Genomic DNA, 26,651 nt, shown 5'->3' with positions numbered 1-26,651 from the left:
GCATTGATTCTTCTCAGAGGAACAGTGGCACTAATACCCTGGGCATGCTCTCCCACTGAAAATGTAAAGTAAAATCTGCTAGTGCCTTCTCTGTGGACTTCAAAAGAACATATGAAACAGTTGTGGAAAAAGAATCAAAGTGTCCCATCAGGAAATCTCAACATCTCGATCCTGCAGTTGCTGAGCTTCAACAGATCTGGTAAATTAGTGACTGGAGGCTGTGTTTGATTTGCTTGATTTGTGCCAAAACCGAACTTGATAATACAGGGGTGTTTTTCTTATTGCTCAGCAGTGTCTGCACAGCACCAAGGCCTTTTCTGCTTCCTGTACTGCCACGCTGGTGAGGGGGCTGAGGGAACGTCCTGGTTTCAGCTGGGATACAGTTAATTTCTTCTCAGTAGCTGGTGCAGTGCTGTGCTTTGGATTCAGAATGAGAATACTGTTGATAGCATTTTTTTGTGCCTCATGCTCTGTCACTGAGAAGGTACAGAAAAAAAAATGGGAAGAGCATAGCCAGGACAGTTGATCCAAACTGGCCAATAGGATATTCCACACCACAGAACATCATGCCCACTATATAAACTGGAGAAGTTACCTGGAAGGGGGGCTGATCTGGGTTCAGGAAAGGGAGTCTGGCATCAGTCAACAGGTGGTGAGCAGTTGAACTGTGTATCACTTATTTGGGATTTTTTCCTTTCCATTGTTATCATCACTTATTATTTACCACTATTATTTTAACTTGTTTTCAACTATTAAACTTCATTAATTATTATCAAACATCTATTATTGAACTTGTCAATTAAACTTATTATTAAACCCATTATTAAACTTATTATTAAAATAAAATAGCAAATCCTATGTATGAAATATCAATACTGAAATCCCATTCATTCTAATATGAAGTAAAGAGACTGTGCATTCCCTGAGGACAGAGATGCCAGCCACAGCAAGGTTGATCAGTGTTGATTATCAAAACACTAACTATTGAATGATGGCACTCTGAAGATTAACAGCTAGAAGGCCAAAGAGCTGTTTCCTTTCCCTTTCACATTACCTTTGGTCATTAATCATCTGCTTTAGTAAAATTAACAAGCCCTTTCACAACACATGCCATGACTTAAACTCTTCAAAATGAAAGTCACAGAAGTCAGGTGTTAAATACAAAAGCACAGATAAAATCCCGTCCTTCTGCAGATTCATTAAAATGAAAAAACAATCACTCCTGTTTTGTGCCACAGCATACTGCTTAGCATATTAACTGTATGTTAATGTTAATTTATGTATCATTTGCAAGCATAGTTGTCTTCTTGGCCTGAGTGGGGATATATCCTTATTCTTCCTATCAAATCTTTGGCACTAAAGAAAACAAACAAACAAACCATCATATTCACTGATTCAGAAAATAAAAAAATGGAGATAAAAAGAAGTATGATAATATCTTGCAAACCAGTTACCATACAGGGAGATGTAGGAAGAGACAACTTTACTGACATAGCCGGACTCCCAAAAGCATAAAGCAGCTTTTAGCCCTTACAAAAGGGACATATCAGGCTTGATAAAGGCTGACAAGCAGGCCCATCTGCCCGTTCCATGCAGTGGTGAAGCAGGTCTCCTGTGCCGTGTGATTACTCTCCTTTGGGGTGGTGAGTCAATCTTACTTTCTGTGTACATTCAGTAGGCTTCTCTTCACCCCCTCCTCTGCCCTCCAGATTTAAAGAAAAATATGCTTTATATGTCTGCTTCCCTTATGGAAGCCTCTTATCAGAGAGGGATGGAGATACACACCTTCTCCTCTTTCCTTAATGTCCAGAGCCATCAAACAGGTTATTACAGTGCTACTTCCTACAGACAATCTGATAGTTTAACCCCCAAGCTGCTAAGTTTGCAGTGGTTAGTTCTGCTAGCAGGGACAGCAAAGAACTGACATTTTCCCAGGTCATTTTCATGTTCCTAAATATGACTCAGTGCAGTCAGCTTTGAGCTGCTGTGTATCAATACGCACTTAAGTCTGCATCCCTATTTTTAACCCAGTGGTACTCACTTCATTAATATGTTCATTAGTATGTTCTCTTCCTCAGTTGCAGACCTACTGCCGATGGAGAAAACCTGAAACCTTTCAAGACAGGAAGGGAATTTATCTATTTATATTTCATGTTGTTCGCTTTCCATCCTCATTCTAGTCCACAAGAAACTACTTCTAACCTCTGCCACCCACTCGCCTCTCTTGATTCCTCAATTCAAGCAGTAGTTTCAGTTTTCCCTTTGTTTTTGCAGTTGCCCTATCTTACAGGGAAAACTGCAACTACTGCTCAAATCTCATGAGCAGCTGGAATCGAATTTTAATTTCTGTATTAATTCAAGTCAAGCACTACCAAACTGAATAGGCTGTGTTTCATGGGACTGTAGGAACCAATAAATCTATTAATTTTAAGACTTTTTGAAAGCTTTTACATTTCCAGTGAAAGTGAAAAGGCTTCAGAAGTGAAAGAATAAAGCTGATATGGGATAAAAAAACTACAGTGAAGCAAGGTTTTCAGCCTTCCTGAAAGCAAGCAAACCAGTTTGTGCAAGGGTATGTAACAGGAGAGAGTCTGCTCTCTTACAGGTATCTGGTATTCCAATACCAAAAGGTGTAACAAGTAAAGGGGAAGGCACAAACAAGAGCACACTTAGACATAATCCCAACAGATGAACTAACAGAGGCAAAGGCAAAAACCAGAACTCATCAGCCACACTAATGAATGGATTATTAAGAAACCACAGGCAAACTGGAAAGTTGCAACTGATGAGGATGCAAACCTGAGGGTCCAGGATGTACAAGGGGGTCAGTGCAGCTGCGCAGACTGGTGAAGGATGTGCAGGAGTGGGGATGGGGAGGTAGTGGTAGACAGTGGTAAGACAGCAGGGGGTACAAAAGGGGTGTAGTGGTTTGGACTTTGTTTTCCCCCAGAGGCTAGGAAAAGTGGTAGACCCCAAGGGGTGGAAACCCCTGGAAGTTTTGAAGTTCTGCCCAATGGGCGCTCCTGCAAAAATGTCAACATCCCACAAGCTCACCAGAAGAGATGAGTGGTAGTTTTGGTTGTTGAGGGGAAGTGGCCACGTTGTAGAGCCACGAGGAAGGGGCTCTGAGCCCCTCGGGGCCTCTGGGGCCTCCCAGCCCCTGGCTGAGGGGGGGACTGCAGAGAGTTGGAACAGTGCTAGACTGGACTAAGTGTCTGTAGTTAAGCCGGGAGATGTTTTCTCCACGGGCACAGAGCAGCAGCCGGCACTGACCAGACAAACAGTGTCAGAGAGCCAGGATAGATAAGACCTGAACCGGAGGAGCAGCAGAAACAACATGCAGCACCGCAGAGAAGACTCCTGGAAGGAGAGCCGAGGAAAAGAGAGCCAGCAGCTGAGAGACAGAGTTCTGGGGGTGAGAACTGTACCAGACCTCCCCCCCAACTCCTTGAGACCCCTCTTGGAAAAGAGGGACATGGACTCCTATTTTGGAGAGCAGTTTTGGCTCCTAGAGATACCAGACTGTCACGAAGACCCCCCCCTGTGTCTTCGTGATATGACCGTGGTGGAACGACCTTGTCTGGGGTTACAAAGCCCACAGAAGACCCCTTTGCCTGCGTCAAGTGGGTCGAGGGAGCTTGGATACCTCCCTCGTGAGTGCTGGCAGAAAGCCAGCCACAGCTGCTGCATGCATGTGGAGAAGACAGACAGATCGCTGCCTTAGAAGATGCTGCTGCTTGAGACTGGAAGGGATCTGTCCTTCTTTCCCTCCTGGACTTTTATTTGGAGGGGAGAAAAGATCTGATCATTGTAAATACTATATGTCATGGCAGAGATAGTTTGTGATCGTGTGTATAATGTGTTATAGTATTTATTTGAACAGCCATTGTAATATATTCCCTTTCCCCATTTGGAGTCTGGTGTGTTTTGTCTGGAAAAACCCATCTCACATTAGGTTGAGATGTGGGAGGGGGCTTAGACTAGGGAATTGGATTTTGGGGCTATCTCAAACCATGACAGGGGCCAGTCCCTCACAAAACACAGTTAGACAGTACCTTGTAAAGATACCAGTTATGCATGGAGTGAAAGATTCCCATTTCCCTTTTCGTCAGAAAAAGCCGTATTGTCCTTCAGTAGTGAAGCAACTACTTCAGTAGTGAAGACACGTTGGGTACTAAATTTTCATGGTTCCACTGACGTTTGCAGTGCTGCTAAATCTCCCTGGGTAAAAACAGTTGTCTCCCATACAGCTAAACATGCATACACAGACATGCTAGTCTGAAGCGACACTATAGAACTGGGATACCTTATAGTTTGACTTTGCTTCACGCCTGCATGTGTTTGAATCTGTAAGCTTTTAGCTAAAAGTCTTTCTTATCCCCTTTATCTTTTCAGCGTTAAGACACCAGGAAGGGGTGCTTTGGCAAAAAAACCAAACCAAACAAACAAAAAACCCAAAAAAACCCACTACCAAACAAAAAAACCCCACCCACCAAAAAACCCCAAACCCCTGATACTACAAGGTATGTCAGCTGAGAATATATTAAAGATAAAAAACCCCAAACTGTCTCACATTAAATAGAAAACTTTCCACTTCTCTTCTGAACACTCCACTTCAAAATTCGAAAAATGCTTGCTCTCCAAAGACTGCCATCTTCCCCTAGAAACTGCTTTCCTAGTTTGTCAACATGTCTGCATGTCAGACATAGCTCACGCAGGTAGGAAGACTCAGCCAAACAAACTGCTTCCATCGTGCTTTTTTTTCACGCTGTGCCTCATGAACTTACCTCTCCCTACCGATACTTCTTGACATAACGTTTCAAATTTTCTTATTTTACATCTTTACCAGATACTGCAGAAAAGAAGTTCTCAAAGGTGCTTCAAGCATTGTTACAAAAGAAGTAGTGAATTTGTAGCTAGTTTTTCAGACGCACAGCAACCTCAAGCAGACTGCAGAGTTAACAACCAGATACTCCAGGCTTCTGGAAAACCAGACAATACCAGCACTGCCTTCCAGCAGCCAGCAAAGAAGTTCTAGACGTTCATTTGCTTATTAGTAGCTGGGGAAGATTTAGATTTATTGGAACTAGAGAACTTGTAGGACTATATCAGACAGCAAATAATTATTACATAGTGCAGTAGAAGATAATGACCACGCAGAGATATTTTTCACTTCTTTGCATGTATATCTGAACAAGATACCAAGATGACAAGACAAGAAACACTTTAAGTGAACTTGAGAACTATGGGACCTACAACTCTAGTCACATTCTGTAAAAGATATAAAATAGAAAACTCTCTAACTTAACTTAAAGAGTTTTTACATATGATGTTATACTAAAATATCCCAATATACCAAAATATCCCACTGCTTAAATAATAAAAATCCAACCCCAATCACACACTCTGATAGTTCAATATTCTATTAATATTTATTAACTTAATACATTATTTAAATGAATCTCAGAATTATGTGGATAACAGCCTGGAATGAAAACTCTTTATAGAGCTACTGATTGCCCTGATATACAAGGACTGGAAGCAAATTTACTGCAGCATTAACTCAAGTCCATAAAAGAGATCTTAATGTGTAAGTCAGTTTTGACAAAAAATTAACAACTTTTCATAAAATCATAGAACTATACATAAAGTAGTATACTACTTCAGAAGCTTAACTGCAGATCTAAAATATCAATGCTGTGGATCCAGTTGTTAATGCATAAGTATTTGCATAATTAGAAAGCTTACAAAAATAATGAGCATACCTCAAGTATCTTTTCATCCAGTTCTGATTATGGTTTACCTGAGGATTCTTCTTCAGGTAGTCTCACAAAATTTATACAGCAAAATTTATGTTCTAAAGGCAGTCAACTGGAATCAAAGTACCGTGCTTCCATACTACATCTATCTTTAATATAATCAAACAAAATACATTTTTTTAACATAAGAGGGCAATTACCAGCTTTTAAGATCTGTGAAATGTCTTCCCTTCAGTTATGTATGCACGAAACTTGTATGGAACTTGGAAAAACTGGAATAAGCTACTCCACTTGATTCCAGATTTTAAAAAAGGCAAAACACAGAATTTCATGCTGAACCTTAAAAAGTTACAGAAACATAAGCATCAACCATCTGTCCAAGTTCTGTGACTCTACACAGTACGGTCAGCTGTCCAGTGCCAACCAGAAACTTCTTATCCAGAAGAGCTGCTGTTCACCTCAATCCTTTTAGAAGCTAAGCTTGAACGAAGAGCTAAAAAACATTTTAAAAAGGCTTAACTGTCGATGTTCAAAAGAACCATAGTAAGTCTGTTGTCATCATCTAATTCACAAAAGAAGGTGCAGTTCAAGCTAAAGGCAGCTTATCACTGAAAAGTGATTAACAATAATTACGAAGGATATCAGTTGTAAAACAAAGAAACTGGAGTCAAATATGTTGTCAGAAAACAGGGTTTTTAGGAGATGACAAGTTTATTTATAAACTGCCAACATTTAACAAAAACAATCTTACACTATTTTCCATTTTCTACAGAAATACAATAACTTACAGCGGTGCTTAGTCCATTTTGTCACTAATACATATAAAAACAAGTCTGCCAATAAATAAGTGAAAAAAATCTATTTACTAACCACCACCACTAAAATTGTACCTGTAAATTTTGGAAGACATCTGCATAGAATAGTTAGAACTGTAAGGGTGCCTTTTATTATTTTGTAATTAATTTTGTACTACTAGGATATGAAAAAACTTAATTAACATGCAATACAAAATATTTGAGATAAACAATGTAAAACTCAGTGTGCACAACAGGAAAGTAGTGCTAGGATGCCCTTCTATGTTTCTAAATAAACATCAGGAAAATGCATGTTTTATATGGTGGAATTTCAACTTCCCTTCACAGCAAAACTAGATTTATAACCATTTATACTTGGCTAGGTTCCACTGAAGATGGACTAAAGGTGTGGTGAGAATTATCTAGTACTAGATAACAACGAATAATTGTAGAACATCTCAAATCAACATTATGTAGATATATTTTAAAAGGTAAATTTGCTGTTACCTAGTTATAAGCATTTGTGAGATGAAAGGGTGACAAATGTGCAGTTTACTGTTGATCATAAATGTAGACAGCATGCCTGGAGAACAGCAATGCTTAGGCCATCACTATTTATTAAGACTTTCCCCCTTCAATATTGCATCAATTATCACATGCCACTTAAAAGATTACCAGTCATCCCTAAATATCTTGCATAAACCTCGGGCATCTACCTGTATGCTATTGATATGCAATATTTCCAAAACTAAAGTGTTACCTTGGTTTGCACACAGGCATATTGTATGAAACCTTCTATCACTAGAAAAGATTTAAAAAAGCACAAGGGGCAGGGGAGAGAAGAGGAGGAATGGCTGGGGGGGCAGAGGTGGGAGAGAAGGGAGATAAAAATAGAGGGGGGAAAAAAGAAAGAGAGAGGACAAGGAAGCTTTCTCAGCTACTGATACCCTGTAGTACCCTTCATTTTTCTCTAGCTGCCCTTTTAAAACTAAAACATTCCACAGCCTTAACAGCTTCTTTTTCACAGTGCTGATGAGCATACACTACCCTAACTGTTCTTTTCTTCACTGAAGCCATTAGTATGACAATTCGTTAAAGACAAAGAAGTCGCTTAAAATTGATCACATTAAATATGTCCTGGCTATCAGATAGTGGCTAATACCCCCTCCACAGCATGGCCTGATCCTATGTCAATGAAGTCAGTGAGAGTCTCATCACTCACACTAACAGACATAAAAATAAAGCATCCAGATTGAAAACAAACTTATAACCAGATCCTGTAAAATAAACTGGAGGGTTTATTACTTCCTTTAAGCTTTCTGATTTAATGAACATCCAAATTAAGTAAAAGATTGTCCTTATCGATTCAGGGCTTCCTTACATACTCCCTCTACCTAGCAGCTAGTAAGAGGAAAAAAAAAAGTGTATAAGTAAAACATGTCCTTGCATTTTTAAACTTTGCATTTAGGATGACAAGTAATGCCTTCAGCAGTGCTCTATGATTTTAGGTGCTCATTTTAGAATGAATCACATTGTCTAGGAGGAGAGAGGAAAGGTGCTAGCATTTTCCAATAAAATCGATCCCTTTAAGGAAAGCTCTCAAATCCAGTAATTCGAAATCAGAAGGCATTCAAAATGAAGAGTAATTCCAGAAATATTTTCAATGTGATTTATTAAAAAGAACATGCGAAAATATTGAAAATTAAGTACCAAAAAGACTAGTTGTTGTTTGTATTCAAATACCAATTCAAGTTGCTAGTTTGTGTCTGACATACTTTTCTCAGCCTCCTGTGATGCTAAAGCACTTCATCCAAAACATGCCTATTCATTTCCTTTCTGGAGGACTCCTGGAAGGTATCCCCGCAGGTCATTGGTTGAGCGCTGCCCAGTCGTCCTAGCTTGCAAGACCTTACAAACTCTTTCACAGTCTCAAATGCTTCCTACACCACCAATAATGATTTGTTTGGTGTGTGCACACATTTGCCCAAGTATCATGAAAATTAGGTGGAGTAAGACAGAGAGGGGAAGAAAGAGATCTCGTTGCTTTCAGCAAACAGCCTGGCACTGGCACTGATCCTGCTAGATTCAGACTTAGATCCTTCACGGAAGAGTCTGGTTGCAGATCACCAGTGCTATATGAAAATAGTCAAATGTGGGAGATTTTTGCAGTTTTCACAGGACATAAATACAGTTCCGCCATCCATTCATTCACACATACATGCACACTTACTGTGGGAGACTAAATATAGATAATTTATTCACAAATAAGCTCTTTACTGATTACAAAAGAAAGAAAACAATCCCCATCTGATAGGAATTCATCCTATGACAAAGTAAGACCAGTGAAAAACAAACTTAATGCTTTACATTCACTATCCTGTAGAACACTGGTCATTTAGCAGATTACTTTCCAGTGTCTGACAGTCCTGTCACAATTTTATTCTTTCTGCTACAAAATTTACCAATTCTCTAATTTATCTTGGAAACCTACATAAGATTTACAATGGTCACAACTGTGCATCTGAGAATTTTTCATAGAAAATATATTGCAAAATATTATGTTTAAAACTAGCTGTATATCCCCTTAATAAGAAAGCTGTGAGAATTAAATATTTTTTGCACGTATCTTGATAAAATAAGCATTTCCCTAAATAGAATAGTAATTTGATGAACATGACAGTATTACAAAATTAGTGTTTAATGGCTCACTTGAACACTGTAGTGCTGTCACTACCTTGGATCTTAATACTACTTACAACTACTTAAGACATCTATTATTTCGATTATATGAAAGTAAAGAGGACATTCCCAAGCGCACTTTTCAAGATGACTACCCAGTTTTAAATGCATCCATTTCAAAAAAGAAAAACTGCTACAAAAGGGAATAAACACAGTAGGTATAAATATATTTTGCCTTCTAAAACCAAAATCTGGTACCTTGTATCGTTTACATTACTTTTTTAAATAACAGGTAATAAATACTCTGTTAAGAAAAAAGCCCAGTCCCTTTATCTACCCATTATACACAGCATTCAGAAAATCTTAATGTATTAATGATGTACCAATTTCATAACTTTATTCACAATGAACATACAGGTGTACCTCATCCAAGAAAAGCTTTTTGTTTCATCATAATTATATTCTGTTCAGAAAATGTCCTGTGAACAAAACAGGCACCTCACTGTGGGGTCTTCCCACCTCTGTTTATACAATAGGATTTACAGCACGTTCCAGATGGTGCAGATAAAGATGTTTAATAAACTAGACTTCAGTTAAGAGTTCTGCTTATCAGAATAACTCTGCTGTACATAAGAGTCTGGCAGCTATTAAAAAAGCTTTTGCAGTTCTAGCATTCATAGTCCTAACAAAAGATTTAAAAATATTAAATCTAAGATGTATGGTGAATCAACACAGATACTGTTAAACACTTCTCCACCATTACGACGTACCCCTTTGAGATACTGACTATTCTACTGAATAGTACTAGGGAACTCAGAGAGGACATCCTGCAGCTGTCAGGAGCTTCCTGCAAGCCTGCAACAGCAATTTAAGATAGAGAATAACAAAATGGTAAGCTCTACTGCAAATCACTGGGTAGATATAAAATACTATGCTAGACAAAAAAAAAATAAAAATAAAAGGCAGTTATTACATGTTTAGTTGTCTTTTTTTTTTTTAAATCAATAATTATAAATAGTAAAAATGTACTCTAATTCACTACAATAGACTATGCCCTGAGAAGTAACATTACACACTAAGTAAAAGCCACTAGGAAGTGTCAGGTCTGTAATTTGAAAGAGTAATACAATGAATTCCCTGGAAGCACATATTTCCTCCATTTTTTAGCAATATTTTGCTTCTTCAGAGGAAAAGACTAATGAAAAGTTATGCTAATTCTAGGTTTTCCAACTTTAAGTATATGATCTTTTTATCTTTTCTCCTTCAAACTCACCCTGGGAAACTAGATGGCTTCAAAAAGCTCTTGCTTTTCACATCTGAAAGAGAATATAGGCCTAGCATGAGGTTCTGAAAAAACTGAGCCTGATGAACTCCACTTAAGGACATCAGTCAAAGTACTTCTTGGGAGGTAGTCAGAGTTATATAAACACAAAATTAGGCCACCTCACCAATGCTTTGCTACATTCTTCTTTGCTGCTTGGAAGAACAGAGAAGAAGTTGAGAAGAAAACATACCTCTGAGCATATGGGGAAAAATAGAAGGAAAATTATCTTAGACAGGGACACTTTTGAAACTACTTTGAATGCTAAGTGCATTTGAGAATAGGTGAGTTACACCCTTTCCTCTGTATCTGACACTGATAAAACAGTAAGATCTAATTGTAAATACGCCACCAAATGAGTATAAGAGAAAGATGCATTTAAAAGTCACATCTATGTTTCACTTCACTGCTTTTCCCAAAATTGCCCTACAAGATACAATTCAGCAGTTGTGGGCGTTTTCCCCCACACTGTAAGTGCAATGGTTCATGTCCTACTAGATTGAAAAAAAACAAACCTTTCCTCACAGAAGGTAAAATACAGCTAAGCAAAAAACCTTGTCCAAAAATTAAATCTCTGAAGACTCACAACTTAAATTATTCTCTGGTAGTCACATTTTGTTCATTGTATTATATGTTATTCTGAAAGAGTATGCTTGTTGAGTCTGGCTATGCAGACAAACCCTTCCAAAACTCTTTGTTTCTATCTATCAGTATTATACAGTACTGTTTTAAAAATTCATTAATTATCTATTTAGGAAAAAAACCTCACCCCCATCCATAAAGTCTAGCTATACATTCTAATTAAGCAGCACTAACACAAAATTGGAAATGCCAGAAATTTTGATTGTAAGACAAAAATCTAAGCTTTCTATCTATATTACACTTTGCTAATTTGTCCTAAAGCAAAGTACACATAAGGTAATTAATCAAATAGTATAAACCGACAATTTAGCTTATCCCCTATTTAAATGACACATGAACTTTGTTGTATAAATATATAAGAAGTCAATAAAACACAAATATGCAGACATGAATAGATTAACAAATATTAATCAGTGCAGCTATAGCAATACGTTCCAATAAAGTCATACAGGTTTGTTATTGTAGCTATCTTTAATGCTGCACATGTTTCTCCAGTGACTGTAACACACAAGACAAACCAAATGTCATTGAAATAACAGTCAATGTATTTAGCAGCTCAGAATTCGATCCCTTAAAAATGCAACTCCTATTCCAATCTCTGTAGTTTTAAATTACATTTGTTCCTCAAACCCCTTTGTTTCTAGCACAAATTTCTACAAAGACTAATCCAGTGAGCAAAAACAGCCCGCATCAATTCAAATGACACATACTACAGCATATGACAAAATCAGGAAAGATGCTGAACATTACATGAAGATGTTTACAGATGTGCAAAGTTTGGTTTTATATTTGAGGGAACTTCAGAGAGTAAAAGCCTTGTATTCTGCAGCTTCTGTTGGACATTTTCTCCCCAAGAATGTTCACTGACTACATTTTTAGTTTCTGATCTCCAAAACACAAAACAGCTGATACACCTTACTTAAAGAAAGCGTATTCAGTAACCTTTATATGTGTTAACTACCAATGGACTGAAGCTACTTCTCTTTTTTTTCAAGCAGCGCCCAATGGGACTCTGCAATACTGCCAAATGGCCAGATAGGTATGTGGCAAAGATCAGTTCTGAGCTTAATGCAACTTGTTACAAGTACCTCTTCAATCATTTAATGTATGAGGCTTCAGGACACTGACAGTTTGAAGAATTTAGATATTATTTTCTTCTTTCATATAATTTATATTGCTACCATAAAAAAATTAAAGCTTGAATTTAACAGCTTATTGTTTGAATTTCTTTCAAAGCAAAAAAACATGATTTGTTTCAATTTCACTGTTACTGTTCAGTTTTCTGTGTGGCAGAGCCTGGTCTGCAAACATTTCTAAACGTAACTATTCTTACCGGATTTAAAAAAAAGAAAGTGTGGGGGAGTATTTCCATCAGGTGCAGACTTTGAAAATCCACTCTTAAGAGCTATACTACAGCCATCAGTGTTTTGCAAAAGTAATAAAAATATCAGCACCATCTCTAATCAGAGTATTCAGAACATTTTCCAAGTATTAAAATTCAATGCAACTCTGTTCAGTTACATAGGACCAAGTCTTGTCTTCCTGTGAGCATGCATCACTTACACATGTATTATGAGAGCATCTGTTTAAATGTTTATGGTGGAAAGATTGTCAAATTCAGTAGCATAGAACTTCCACAGTACAGCTCTAATAAAGCTAACTAAGACTGCAGATTACAGTATGGAAGAAGTATATAATAGGTTTCAAGTCAGATTCTAATATTATTTTCCTCTAAAAGCCTCAATCTCAATCATTCCAGTGCAAGAAGAGAGCATCTCTTCCTTTCCATAGTTCAAGAAATATTTCTTATCATGTTCCCACTTCCGAGGCTGCTCCTATCACTAATATTTTTCTCACAAATTTTTGCCAAGGCAAACAACACACAACTACGTTACTAAGTAGCCCAGGACCAAGAATGTGATCCTTAATACTTGATTTCACACTTTCCGGGTTCGCACTAGTCATTAATGGATGCTGTTAATTAATGGGATATTGTTAATCAAGCTGACATATGCTACCATACATAATATATCATCCATACTCAAGGAATATCAGGTCCTCTGAGATAGGTAAAAGTTCTTGCTCAAGTTAAGTTCTTTAAGTTCAGACTCCATTTGTACCTGAACCTACCCATTTATTAGTGATCACAGAGGCAACATCTTATGACAAAACTATCCTCTCAAGCCATTCCCACACCTCCTTCAGACAACAACTATGTTCTTCTGCAACTACAACCATCAACCAAGACAGCATCCCAGAGCACTTCAAAACAAATGACCAAACATCCCTACAGAGAGGCAGGTGTGGATGCCCTCTGAGACAAAACTTCAACATGGAGATGCTCAAGCCTAGATCAATCTTATCTAGGTACTGTAAACAGAACAGTAACAGTGTATACATATAGAAATGTCTTTGTTAGCTATTCTGTGCCTGAAATGCGTCACAAACATACTCTCAAAGACTACAGATGGTCTGTTTTCATTCTGAAATGCAAGAGTAAACCCCATTCATCAAACTATTTAGAAGCGCTGAAATTCCGTATTTCAAGTGCCTTTTTTTTCATTTGAAATGATACCTTTTGAGCAGGCTACCTGTGTTTTTCCTCCCTCATTGTTTCTCTCTCTGTGCAACAGAAACGGCATCTTGAAACTTCATCATGGTCAAGAGGCATTTTGGCCAGGAGATATATACAGCAATTCTGATGAGGACACTAACTTGAAAATTGAATCCCCTCAGTGAATAGACTGATTTTAAAAGAGGCCATGTTGTCATCGAACAGACTTCTACACCTGGTCTCTAGATCAGTACAATTCTACTAGTGTAAAAAATCCCTTATGCAGACAAGTTCAAAGGAAATGACAGAATACACAACCATATTTAATTTCAAATTCCCTTCAAATTTACAGTTATGTTAACAGAGATGTATGGTTGGAGAAGAGCTCTTAAGGAAGAGTAAAGAAGATAAAAAAAACCCCAAAGACTGAAGCTCAAAGAACAAAAGGGAAGAGATAGCTCCCTCCTGCCGTCACTTTCTTTTTTTTTTAACTGTATAGTCTCAACAACCAGTCAGAAGATTTAGTTTTTACTCCATCAAATATTGGCCTTGTACAGTCTTGGTTAAGTACAATCAGCAAAGTGTGATTGAGGAGGCTGAGATTCTGTAGTGAACATAATACATTCAGAAATGTTATCGAGTTGGATTAATTCTGGATTGTTGAGATAAAATAAATAAACACCAAGTAAGGAAAGAAGGTAGTCTATTTTAAGAAAAGTATTTCCAAATACAGCTCTAAGTGTGTGAAGATGTGTTTGAACTATTTTCTGTCACGTTTTCTTGTGTCAGGATTTCAACTTCATAGACTTCCCTATCAAGCTAATGTGACAACTAACAAGCAAACAAAACCCCAGTTAAAACAGTAAAAGGCATGATGGCTCCAATATTGTTACTGGAACCTTGAAAAAGAAACACTTCAGTCTGGTGTTCTACCAAAGGTTGCTAATACAAAAATAATAGCACTCACCAAATACCGTTTGGATCCAATAAGGTGTTAGCATGACACCACATAGTAAAGACGAACACCCTGGAAACAGGTTTAGCTGTTACTGACAGATTCTCCCATCCTTTTTTCAAACACTGTTTCACAAGCATTTCAGACTTTTCTTCTTCTACCTCTTTTGTTTTTTAAAAAAGTCTAATGATTCAGAGTTAACACAGAAGTAAAAAGGAAGAAAATGTCATGGTAGGAAGCTGACAGAGTGATTTCTTAAAAAGATTAAGGAACAAACTGCATTTGGTAAATAAAAAGGTAAGCCAGTTTCTAATAAAGTGACAGACTTCTACTCTTGAATTTGAACTTTAGGACTGACCATCAAGAGAGAGAAACACAGGGTTGGCTAACACTTGTAACCAAGACATGCATTTGTGTCTGAAAAGAGAATATTGCACTAAGAAAAGAACCCTGAAAGCTTTAAACACTTCCTTCACTGACTTAAAAATTTAACTAACCATTTCCTATAAGCAGTAGCAAACCTGGCTTGGTCCACATCCCTACAAGTTGATAATACTTTATCAATGAACTGGTATTCCATTTCTGGACCAAGAGAGTCCTGCATAGGAGCACGCTTCAGGCGTTTTGTTTCTTGTGTATAACCTTGTTTGCTGCTGGATTCACTCAAACCATCAACATCCATAGCTTGAGCCATGTGACTTGTTGCAGGACTGTGGTGGGAATTATTCAGAGTCTCATCACTGCTGTCCGCAGATGATACCACTGCACTCAGAAGAGGAAATTTGTTGCTTAGGTGCTGTTGAAGGTAGAACACACACCTTCTTCAAAGGAAAAGGAAAGAAGAAAGAAGAAAGGAAAAAAGTCATGCACTGAAAATAACCTGCTGTTTCTGCTGAACTGATTCAATTCATTTGCCATCCCACCAGATTCCCCCACAGACAAAATCTGCTGTCACTGCTCATGAAAAGGGCTCAATGTCACTTAGGCAAATCTGCTCTTACCTAGTCAGGAACCTGCACCCACCTAGTAAAGCATAGGTTTTCTGCAGCCACTCTATCTTCTGTCTACCTTTTGCTCATCTTTTGTCCTTTAAACATTTAAAGTGTGAGGATGCTCCTAACAATATCTTGTGTCTCTTGGACAAAATACAGGGACAAGCAGAACTTAAATCAGCAAGATACTTAAGCCTAATCAATTTTTCCATGCAATAGTTCTGATTATGCTCTTGAATATTTTCCAAAGGCTTAAGACATGGTAGCTTAAAAATTTTTGTTGAGTGGTACTTTTAAAAACCAGAACAACAATTTGTTTGGAAATATCAAGCAAAGAACAATCCGCAAATCAGAAGGAAACTCTTTTGACCAAGTCCTCTTACCTATGACACCACAAGGTTTCATGCCCTGGGTAATTATCAATCAGTTCAGTGCAGAGCTCCATCTCTTCCTCTAAACGGCGGGGGAGATCCACGCTTTGCTCCTCTGCACAAGCAGCTTCTGTCCCTGCACTCTCCTTCTCCTTCTGAAGGTTAGGGTTTTGTTCATTTACCAGTACGTTACTGTCAGTCACAGTTCTGCCTATCAAGGAATTGAGTAAGAACTGGCGATAATGAAATCCACTATGGTCCGAGACATGCATGGATACCCAATATTTAGTGGATGAAAGTTCATCAAGGAGAACCTGAAACAAAAAGCAGGGACATTTACAACCAGTATAAAGAAGGAACTTGCCACCAATGCTTCTGCATCCCTGCAGAAAAGAAATCGATACTTCTTTCAAAGTCTGAAAAAATAGGTTTCTCAGAAACCTAACCACAAGCTGATGTGGAAAAAACCCCAAACTACTTAAAATAAGAAATAAGCAGTGGTTTAACAATTTCAGAATGGTTAGGAATAAATAGAGAAGGCAGAGGTGGTACACCAAACTACTGATACTAGTAATAAATAACTGATTAGTTAAAAAAATTTTACTTTTTGCCTAGGGCATTGTGGATGTCAGAGGGTGGGTGAGTTACTTAAAAAGAAAAAAAAAACCTTAAATTAATTTACGCCTCCATTTTCCAGGAAAGAATGTCAATCAATAACATTATGTTTAAAATCCTAGAGCCTGTGGAATACAAAACTATTTGTCCATAATCAGGTTGCTTGACTTGGTAATTGATGAATCCCTAAAAAGGGTTTCACAATAACTCTGGTAAACAATACTGCTGATTGTAGCTCTGTTTGTAACACTTCTGGAATAAAGAATTTTCCCTTAAGTCTGAATGCTTTTAAACCTTCAAAATTAATTTCTGGAGAGACAGGCAAGTTGGCTACCAGACAAAGCTTCTTTTACTTTATTTTCTCTATTAGAGCTGGTGGTTTCATTTCGTTACAGGGCTTAACTTCTTTCCTCACATTGCTCCTCCTACAAAGTTTAAACTCTCCAAAGACATCAAAATTACCCTTTTCATTTACTTTTAAAGACTTTGAATAGAATCTACTGGTATACTCTTGCTTTTCATCTTTTCTCCTAAGCTACCTATATCACTTAACACGACCAGCTGATGCAAAGCAACTTTCATAGGGAGAAGTCTTTCTTTTTTCTCCTGCAGCACAAAAGACAGAGCCTCCCACAAAGAAAACCACGGAAACACACAAGGTTAGTTATACACCTTTTTGTGGTGCATTTGTTCTGAAAGAAATCAGAGCAAATACAAACAGTGTAAACAGTGCCTTCTACCTGAGATACTCAAGGTGTTTTTTTATATCTTGACAGGAGATATCAGCATTGCCTTCCTTTGACAGATCAGCAAACTAAAGTGCAGTATTAAATAACAGCCCATACATGCAATTCTTAAGGGGACTAAACCTCTCCATCTCCAGTTCTGCACTTTAAACCATAAGATCAGCTTCTCCATTTTCAGCAGAATTAAGCTTACTGTTTTAAACTTCTGAACTTTGAAATCGTCGAAGAATAACATGAGGCTCAGAAAAATCAGACCAGTCTTTATTCAGCAGGAATTGATACTATGCACATCATGTCCAACCTAGATCTTGGAATAATCCAATTCAATTATCTGACATATATAAGCTGCAAAGTTACAGGGGAACATCTTAATTACTAAATTGCATTTTAACTCCCTGTACAAAGGGAACAAAATGATTCAAGGATCACTCCTTACCTGAACTAGAAAACCTCTTTAAAAAAAGCAATACAGAAGATTGCCATTAAAACCTCTTTAGATCTACAGAAAACCAAAGCCTCTCATGTAGGAACCTCAGAGTAACAGTGGAAGATGCTTCAAACACTGGAAGTAAACAAAAAAGCAGGCTAACATCTGAATTCCAACAGAGGTTCTTTCGTACCAAGCCAGTTTTCTCCATTTCCACACTGAATAGCACAAGCCGTTTGTCCTTGTTCTGAGAAGCAAACTGTATGAAAACACCTCCCTCTACACTCTCGATAGCCTCTCGCAAAGGGCTGTCTTCTACCTTCAGAGGTGAGCTGAGTACCGTGGAACTGGCATCCTCCTCCAGAATAGGACATATGTGCTCAGTGACCTCTGTCGTAACCTCTGGGTCTGCACTCCCTCCTACACCCTCCCTGACCCTATGCTTGCTTGTTTTAAAGTGCTTATCCAACCATAACCTGCAGCTCCAAACTTCCTCCCTGGTCTGGGGCACTGGGGAAATGAAAAGGAACTGCATCTGGAGAAGAAAGATTTTAAGGATAACCAGATAAATATGGCAGTGTCCACTTGCACAAAAGACAAGTACCTTTGGAGGCCCAGTCATCTAAAAAACAGCCAAGGCCTTACTGGGGATGTCTACAAGAAAAATTACTTTGTGTCTTATTAACATATTTCTATCTTCTGCTTAGCAAAACAGTTTGTTGGGGGTTTTTTTGACAAGAAAATTCAAGACTTTATTCACTATTGTGTTATACCTTGACAGTCAGCTTTGCCAAATGCTGTAGAACCCAGATGCGATGGGACCAGGCATTGTAGTTGCTTGGATATCTCCCAGCAGCTTCAGAGCAGACATTCATTTCCTCCTGCACTAGTCGGTGAATTCTCTCCACAGGTGCTGCTCCCAGGTTTCCTTTAGTCGCGAGACTTGGCAAGGAGTTTTCCTGAATTAGTTGTTGCAGCACCCATCGTCTGGTTAAATGATGTAAAGTGTTAAAGGTGAGAGAGCAATTTTAAGAGGAAAAAAAAGGTTTTTCATTTATATAAATCAAATCTTCCAATACCTCAATTATCTGAACTACACTCTAGCCAGATAAGAAAAAGCAGTAAACATAACCATCTGAATGCTTCCCATACTGAAACCTATGACATTATGATCACACCCCAACATAATTTAACTCCAGCTGTATCAGTTTGTTCACTCTTAAGTTGTCATGGCTACTTACAGCATACAGAAAAAAATCAGAAGGAAACAGCAAATTTTCAAAAAAATGCACACTGTGCACATGGGATTTCTCATGAGCTCCTCTTTCAAAGTCTTGCATAGCACTAACATGAAGTATCCATCAAGAGATAGAAAAAAGTCACTCAACAAAAAATTAACTCTGCTTTGTCAATATTTTTTACATCTGACAGTACTGCACACAGCAAGTCAAATTAGTTTCTGTACACCACCAGAACTAACAAAGTGCAAAATGCTTACAGTTTGAAGGGCTATAGGTATAAGCAAAACAAATTTTTTTTATTGATGAATTACACATATTTGATTTCATGTGACTGAGATAAGCACAGAAGTCTAGATTTATTTTTTTTTAATTTACTCTAGACTGACTTTTAGTAGTATTTTAGTAGTATTTTTACAGGCAACCTCAATGCTGCATAAGCCATGACTCTGCAGCCCCTACACAAAATGGTCCTACAAAACCAGATCACAGACGTGTAAATTTCCACAGAACAGCACATGCCAACAGAATTCCAATGGCCCCAAGTGGAATGCTCTGGAAAGCCAGACATCCTGTTGTCTGCTACACAGAGGTATTTCTGTTTTGTACTGGCTAACAGCAGTTCCAAGATCAATTAATAGCAACTTTCAGAAAATTGTCACTCCTGGTTAAAAGAAATCAATAACTAAAATAAAAATAATAAATTCATTTTTTTAAACACAGAATTCTATTTTGCCAGTCATACACAAAATTGTGTTTGTGTATATATATATATATATATTTAAAAAAAGTAGACAAGTCAATTTTTTATTTAAAAAATAAAACTAGTAATCCATATGTTTTCTTTCTCATTTGAAAACATTTATAAAATACTTGTTTGCTGGTTTTTTTTTATTTACACTGTATCTTTTTCTCCTGATTATTAAAAAAAAAAAAGACTTAAAATACTGGAAGACAATATTAAACATAATTTATAAGAATACATTTTTAAACTGTTTGTCAGCAGAAATCAAAAGCAGTGTATGAACACTTTCTTCCTATATAACATTTGTTTTAACTAAAGATGTACAGCCAAACAAACCCATCCTCTTTGACTGTTGTATAACTGTATTTTATGAAATGTAGTAATTTTGAAGACTTAACTTTTGATTTTTAAAAGCATCTTTGATCCAAACATCACCTTTAGGATTTTTTCACTTCAATCCACAGATTTGCAAGAAATGGAAACTGGAATATTGACTAGGCATAAAAACCTAAATGAGCAGAGCGTCATTCCTTGGCATAAAAACTAAATGAGCAGAATCATTCCTTTAACAAAAAATGTGTATCATTTCATTAACATTGACTTCTGAGTAAAACAATAAAAAGACAAATTATTTCAAGCCTATAATTATTTCAGTTTCTTAAAATGCGGATGCTTTATAAGATAAGGTATTCTGATAAATTATATATACAGGAGAGAGTGAAAAAATACAGACTTTATGGTCTCTGTGGCTGCAACCTTAAAAAAATATATAATGAAATTTGAGCTACTTGCTAGACAAGGCAATCACAACTTCAGAAGATTTAAAATGCATTTTTGCAAACTGCTGAATATCACGGTATTATTTTTAAAGTTTTTAAGAGAAATTGCCACTAATTAATTTGGAGTCACTGTCACTTTTGCATGTTCCTATTACTATTATGGTTCCTGGAATTATCACAAATGAATGAAGGATTGTTAAGTGACTGATGCACAATCAATAGATATACTGACTGTATACGTACAAGATCTATCTGAACACCTGAAAACGTATAGCAGAAGGTCATCTGGCAAAATGAACAAATGGTATTTTTATGTGTTTAGTGAGTGTACTTGCAGTGTATAAGAAAAAACAATTTCAATATGTGTTACTGAATTTTATTAATAGCCTCATTCTATTTTTTTGCACTTCTGTCTTGAGATTTGGTACCATGGGGGAACAGAAAACCCAAGAATAATCATTATGCCGATGCAGAAAAAAAAATTTTTGCACATCTTATTTTCCAACATGTATCAATCATGGCCAGCATATCCAAATCCAAGCTAAATATTTGTACAATCATACTCAAATATACTTTTCTGAGGTAGGTACATAAGAGAAAGAGCAACAAATTATGACAATATTAAAATACTCATAATTCAAGATTGCATGGAAGTTATAGACAGAATTTTTTACTATTTCTAAGAGGTAAATAAATATAAAGAACCTAATACATTCTGACTAATTTCATAAAAACTTATTGTTCTTCATAAAATTATGAATGACACCAGGTTCAGAACTATTTAAATGCAAAAAAAGCATATTTTTCCAGTGTTAGCTACCATGTATAAAAGGTTAAACTATGACAAACTGCAAGTTTTTTTCCCATTATAACTACATATTTTTGCTTCACAGCCATCAAGCAGCATGAGTCAGTAGCATGAAGATGATGAAGAGTAGCTGAACGACAAAATTAAAAATCAGTGCCACAGAAATTGATTGTTGTTGCTGCTATATCAATATTACTAAGAAAAAAACACCCAGGAACATTCCATGTGTTACATTCTAATTAACTTCAAGAGTTTTAAGCTCATGCACTCACAAAGAAGAGCTAACCAACAAATTCCCCTTCCAAAAATTCTCATGTAGTCAGTAAGACGGAAGTTTTATTTAGGTTTTTTATAGAGTATGAGTCCCCTAATGTGGTATCAACTTTACAGTTGTCCTAATGCTGGACATGTTAAACACCCACATTGCAAACTGCTTCCTAACATGCTACCTTCAGTTCTCTTTAAGATGTCTATAAAAGGATGAGTTATCCTTTTATTGGCAGAATGAATAAAGATCACACATATATGAAGATTTATTTTGTTTTTAAACAAAGTTGAGCGGTGGATCTGTACTTCACTTGGCTATGCTACAGGCATTTTATGAATGCTAAGTCATGAACTGAGATAATTAGCTTTGTGCATTTGTGTAATTCTGGTGCTATGTTTTCCAAACGTGATCTATTATTATAATATTTAGTAGTGGTGACTTAATGACCTTGCTTACATTAGAAATGATAAAAATAAATTCAACAAACCAAAAAGACTGAAATGGGAAAGAAGTCAGCTTTGGTTATAAAGATTAGCTTTTACAGATTCTTCTCTTTCTGGAATGCCTGTAGACCATGATATAGTAGTAAGGTGGAGGGAAAGAGGAAGAAACCTACAGTGCTCAGATACTTACTATTGATGGCATCGGAATTTTCAGGTTGAGAATTTTAGGTGCTGCAAGACGTGACAAACCTTTAGGAAAACCTATCCCACCCCCCAAGTTTATTAAAAAAGTATGCAGCAAAAAGGTGTATATGATCCCTGTTCTAAGAGTAAAATATAGGTAGGCAGCTTCAAAAGCCAAAGCATAGTATTCCACAATGACTGTATCAAAGATTCAGCTATATTGTTGTCTTCCTTCACCTATGGCTCTTCTTAACCCAAGAACAGGAAACGAAAAAACCCTAGGAAAAATCGTTTTAAGGAGTCAATAAAAGGCAGGGGAAACAAACCTATGAATCCATGTTTCTGGACTCTTTGGAAACTTGGTTAACGCCAGTTTTCCAAGATGCAAATCTTTAAGTGGATTTAAAGTGCCAGACAGTATTAATTCTTTCCTACAAAAGATAAAATAAATCTGTATGAATAAAAGTAGTAACCTGGAAACATAACACAAATTCCAGTAACAAATTGCAAGGCATTCCCTTTGTATCAGAACTGAACTTCACTGTCAAACTACAAGAGTTTAAAAACCCTTTGGTGGATTCACCCATTCCACTGTGCTATACATACATGCACACTATTCATCAGGCCCAATAAAATAAATCCAGATCAAAGAACCTTATCTTAATCTGAATATACACAACGCATTGGTTCTCAAATCTACCCAGAAATCACTGAGTCAACAGCCAATAGGGTTACATATATAAATAAACATTCCCTCTTGAAATTAAGCCCTAAGATCATTATGTACATCTAAAAATACCATTACACACAGCACTCTCCAATACTTACTTTCAGTTTATAAATACTGCCCAAGATGCAGTATCAAGGTTCCCTAAATTTAAAAAGAAGGGGAAACTATTCTTTGTGTGTAGAATGTTTTTCAAACTTAAAAAAAAGGCTGAAATTACTACGTTTACTTTAGCGTAAAACAACTTTTGGTTTAAGGGGAAAAAAAAAAAGAAAATAATTTGCCCTGACAAAACTTAATGTTGATGCAACACAACCCTTCCCAGAGCACCTCCATCGCAGACAGAGCAAAATGAAAGTCCAGACTTGGCCTTCTCACAGAATCCTTCTTTGCACAGAATTCCCTGCCCCTCACCCTCTTCCTTCTAGCTTTACAACTCTTACTGCCTGTCCTGACCACGTTTGTAGGCATCACCCCATCACTGGTTCCTCCAAGGACAATAGTCTTCATATCCTATTCTCCAACCTAGTGGGCAGCAGCTTTGAAGTAAAGATACAGTAAGTTACAAAGTTATCATCTGCAGAAAGAAAGCATACATTTCCCCAAACCTACAGAAGTCAGAATTATAACTCTGAGAGTGAAAGAAGCAGAAGTAATTTTGGCATGGGCTTGGGTTGTGGTTTGGTTTTATTTTAAAATTTATGATTCATCATAACATTAGGCACAACACCAGGTTCAGCAAGAGGAGCATTAGTAAGTAAGGAGCAGATGATCAACTTTCTGACCAAAAAAAACCAGGGGAACAGAAAATATCTGCTAACAAGTAAGAAGGTAAAACTGCTCTGCAGTCTGACACAGAATATATAATGTGGTCCTAAAGTTATGGCCTGAGTCTCACAAACAAGTTGACATATTTCTTTCCTGTGAGTACTTATGTCCTTTTCTATCTGTTTTGGTAGTTTTCAGTAAGAAACTGACTCCATCTGGTACTTTGGCTTTGTGTTGCTTTAATTGAACCGTATACCCAGGATCAGAAGCTAATGGTTGCAACTCTAGCAGTGAGCAAATATTATTTACAATTGAAGAAAAGTGGTGAAATGTATAAATCCTTAATTAAGTTTTGCTTCTGATGGCTAGTGAAGTCAGTAGAGAACTGCCTGCAGAGATCAGAAACATAGCTAATGGGACATTCATTTTTATCTAAACCAAGTTCCAGCATGCTTTAGATTGGGTGCTCTTAGCTGGTTTTCCAGGTATACCAGCCAGAAGTGGCAGACTGACCACACTGTTCCATGCCAGTGCCACTGACTTTTGGAAAGCAGGCAAGAGAAAGATTCAGGGAATGTCAACACTGGAGCAGGTGGAACAATTGCCCCACTATTGCATTGCAAAAGGTGACATTTCGGTAAAAATCACCACACAGACAATGAAAATGCAGCTTAGATCGGTCTGACACTTAAATGCATGTGCATATTTAACACAGATTTAGATTACCAGGCCACCTACCTTCCCAAACCAAAACTCTCAGTGAAGAAATTGCTCTTCCTATTTTAAAGCATTAACTGTAAATAAATAGGCTCACACTTACGTACTTTTAAGGTAAATTTCCTCTTTTGCAAAGTTGAGGAACAGTACAGACAAGATTCACTTTCACTGCTGTGGTAGAAAAGCTGGTTTTAGCTTCAAAGATTTTCATATGAGAGATTCTCCCATTCACAAGGACTGCAATCACAAGCATCATACACTCCTACATATCCCCTCTTCAGGGCTTTTTCAGCTAACATCCAACTTGGGGTATGTAATTTCTAGCTCATTTTCTTGCCACATGCATCACAGATAATTTTTCAGTGTTACGGACTGTAGCTTCCATAAAAGATATTCTGAAATTTTAACTTGCCTTATGTGACACCTTTGAAGCTATTGATATCTAATAGTAAAAACACTGACTTCTCAGAGCATCTTGTTACCTAATATCTTTTTACTTTGAACAATTGTACACGCCAGGAAGTATAACAGCAAGAACAAAAGCACTTATGACAATTCCTTTACAATCACTCACATAAAAATTTTGGTCATTTTAACTTGCAAGATTTTTCAACTTCTAAAAACACAAAATAACTGAAACTATGATTAAAAACTGGAGATATCTTGTAGCCCATCCAGTATAAAAGGGGTTTTCCTCTCAGCTCTAAGAAGTGACATGCTCCTATTCTTTATCATGTTTTCCTACACCATACAACTAGCCTTGCTCAGTTCTCGTAGTTTAGGTTAAGTCTCTACTTGCCTTTCTGCAGCTTCCCAGTTACTTCTAATTAAAATAAATAAATAAAACACAAGGCTATGTTGTACGTAGTAGACACAATTGTTTAGAATAGCTTTAAAGTCAAAGTAGACAATCTATTCCTTCCTAGCAGGTAGCATGTTTAAAGTTCTACGTTCTCCTGTGCTTCATTAACCAGATACAACTTTCTGTGATTGCCAGCTGAGCTGCAATGCTCATTTGCCCTCTACAATGCCACTTCAGTCTTCTGACTTGGCTGAATGAATTTGGTAGGACAAACATCCCCTGAGCAAGACGAAACCAATCATCCCACAACAGATCCATCATGTTCTGCAAGCAGAGTGCAAATTTGACACAATCAGTTCTCAGCTCATACTAGATCAGGATAAGGATTTATCTCCAGCATCCGTGCAGAACAGTCTGTCCACTCTGTGACTGCATATGTAACACATCTGGCTAGCTTGACTTGTAATTTGCTGAAGCAGGAATTTCACAGAGAAGCTGAAATGGTATGTCCACATAACAAAAGTGCCTACCCTTCAAAAGAGCAAACTCCCAGCACCAGTCTGAAACAATGCAGGGCCAGATTCAGCAAAGCAGTTCCTTGGCTAGAGCAGGCTCACTGATAACTCCACAGATACTGCCTGGTTTATATAATAGCCTCTCCCTGGATGCTAAACAGACCTTGAAACACAGAGTGTCAGCTAGGTCAGTGGTCCAGAGTTTGGGGAGCAATGTCACCTTCTGTAGTAATTTATTTTAGTAAACTGTAAACATCATAAAGGAGAAAACAACCCATTAACATTTTTAATTCCATTTACTACTTTTAATTACATACACAACTTTGAACTACTCCTCTCATGCACCTAAAAGCTAATTCTTTCAGCTGTCAGGCAGAACAAAAGCCAGACTGATAAGGATGAACGCACATGCAATAAAAAAAAATTTCCACAAAACCTAAACCAAAAACTTGAACTCAGTTATAAGTACCATAGATTACATTACTGTAGTAGCTCTAGTACTTATACATGCTCCTAATACCATTTTATCACTTGAAAGCTACTCAAGCTATACATCGTCATGACAGAAAGCCCTTTGCTATCACATTCACCCCTCTTTCTTAGACCTGAGAGGCTAGAAAGATATAGATCACAGCAGAATCCTTCAGAACTACATCAACAGTGAAAGAAGAAAGAAGAAAGAAAAAAGAAAAAGTTCAATTCACCATAGCTGGGGCTGACAGCTAAATGCAGCCATTATCCTTCTAGGTCATTTTGTTAATGCACCTACTACAGTAATGCACCTTAAGTACAGAAGTCCTATA

General features: G+C 37.2%; 1 protein-coding gene across 2 annotated transcripts in view; it reads right to left on the bottom strand.

The window, feature by feature from the left end:
• Positions 1 to 6,433: 6,433 nt before the first annotated feature.
• PTAR1 (protein prenyltransferase alpha subunit repeat containing 1) overlaps positions 6,434 to 26,651 on the bottom strand; it is a 34,904-nt gene continuing 14,686 nt past the window's right edge. The window contains exons 4-7 of one of the 2 annotated variants that reach the window (XM_027752139.2): positions 22,646 to 22,750; positions 18,629 to 18,842; positions 16,080 to 16,381; positions 6,434 to 15,525 (exon numbers count right to left, since the gene is read on the bottom strand). In XM_027752139.2, the coding sequence (XP_027607940.1) occupies positions 15,177 to 15,525; positions 16,080 to 16,381; positions 18,629 to 18,842; positions 22,646 to 22,750 (970 nt within the window). In that variant the 3' untranslated portion in view covers positions 6,434 to 15,176. The remainder of the gene's footprint in view (positions 15,526 to 16,079; positions 16,382 to 18,628; positions 18,843 to 22,645; positions 22,751 to 26,651) is intronic. The other variant, XM_039384821.1, reaches the window with a different exon arrangement.

This window comes from Pipra filicauda, unplaced genomic scaffold, assembly GCF_003945595.2.
Source record: "Pipra filicauda isolate LSUMZ 115617 unplaced genomic scaffold, ASM394559v2 scaffold37_size4185640_pilon, whole genome shotgun sequence".
Classification (NCBI taxonomy): Eukaryota; Metazoa; Chordata; class Aves; order Passeriformes; family Pipridae; genus Pipra; species Pipra filicauda.
Note: the sequence above shows the minus strand (reverse complement) of the source record. Positions and strands in the feature narration are given on the sequence as shown.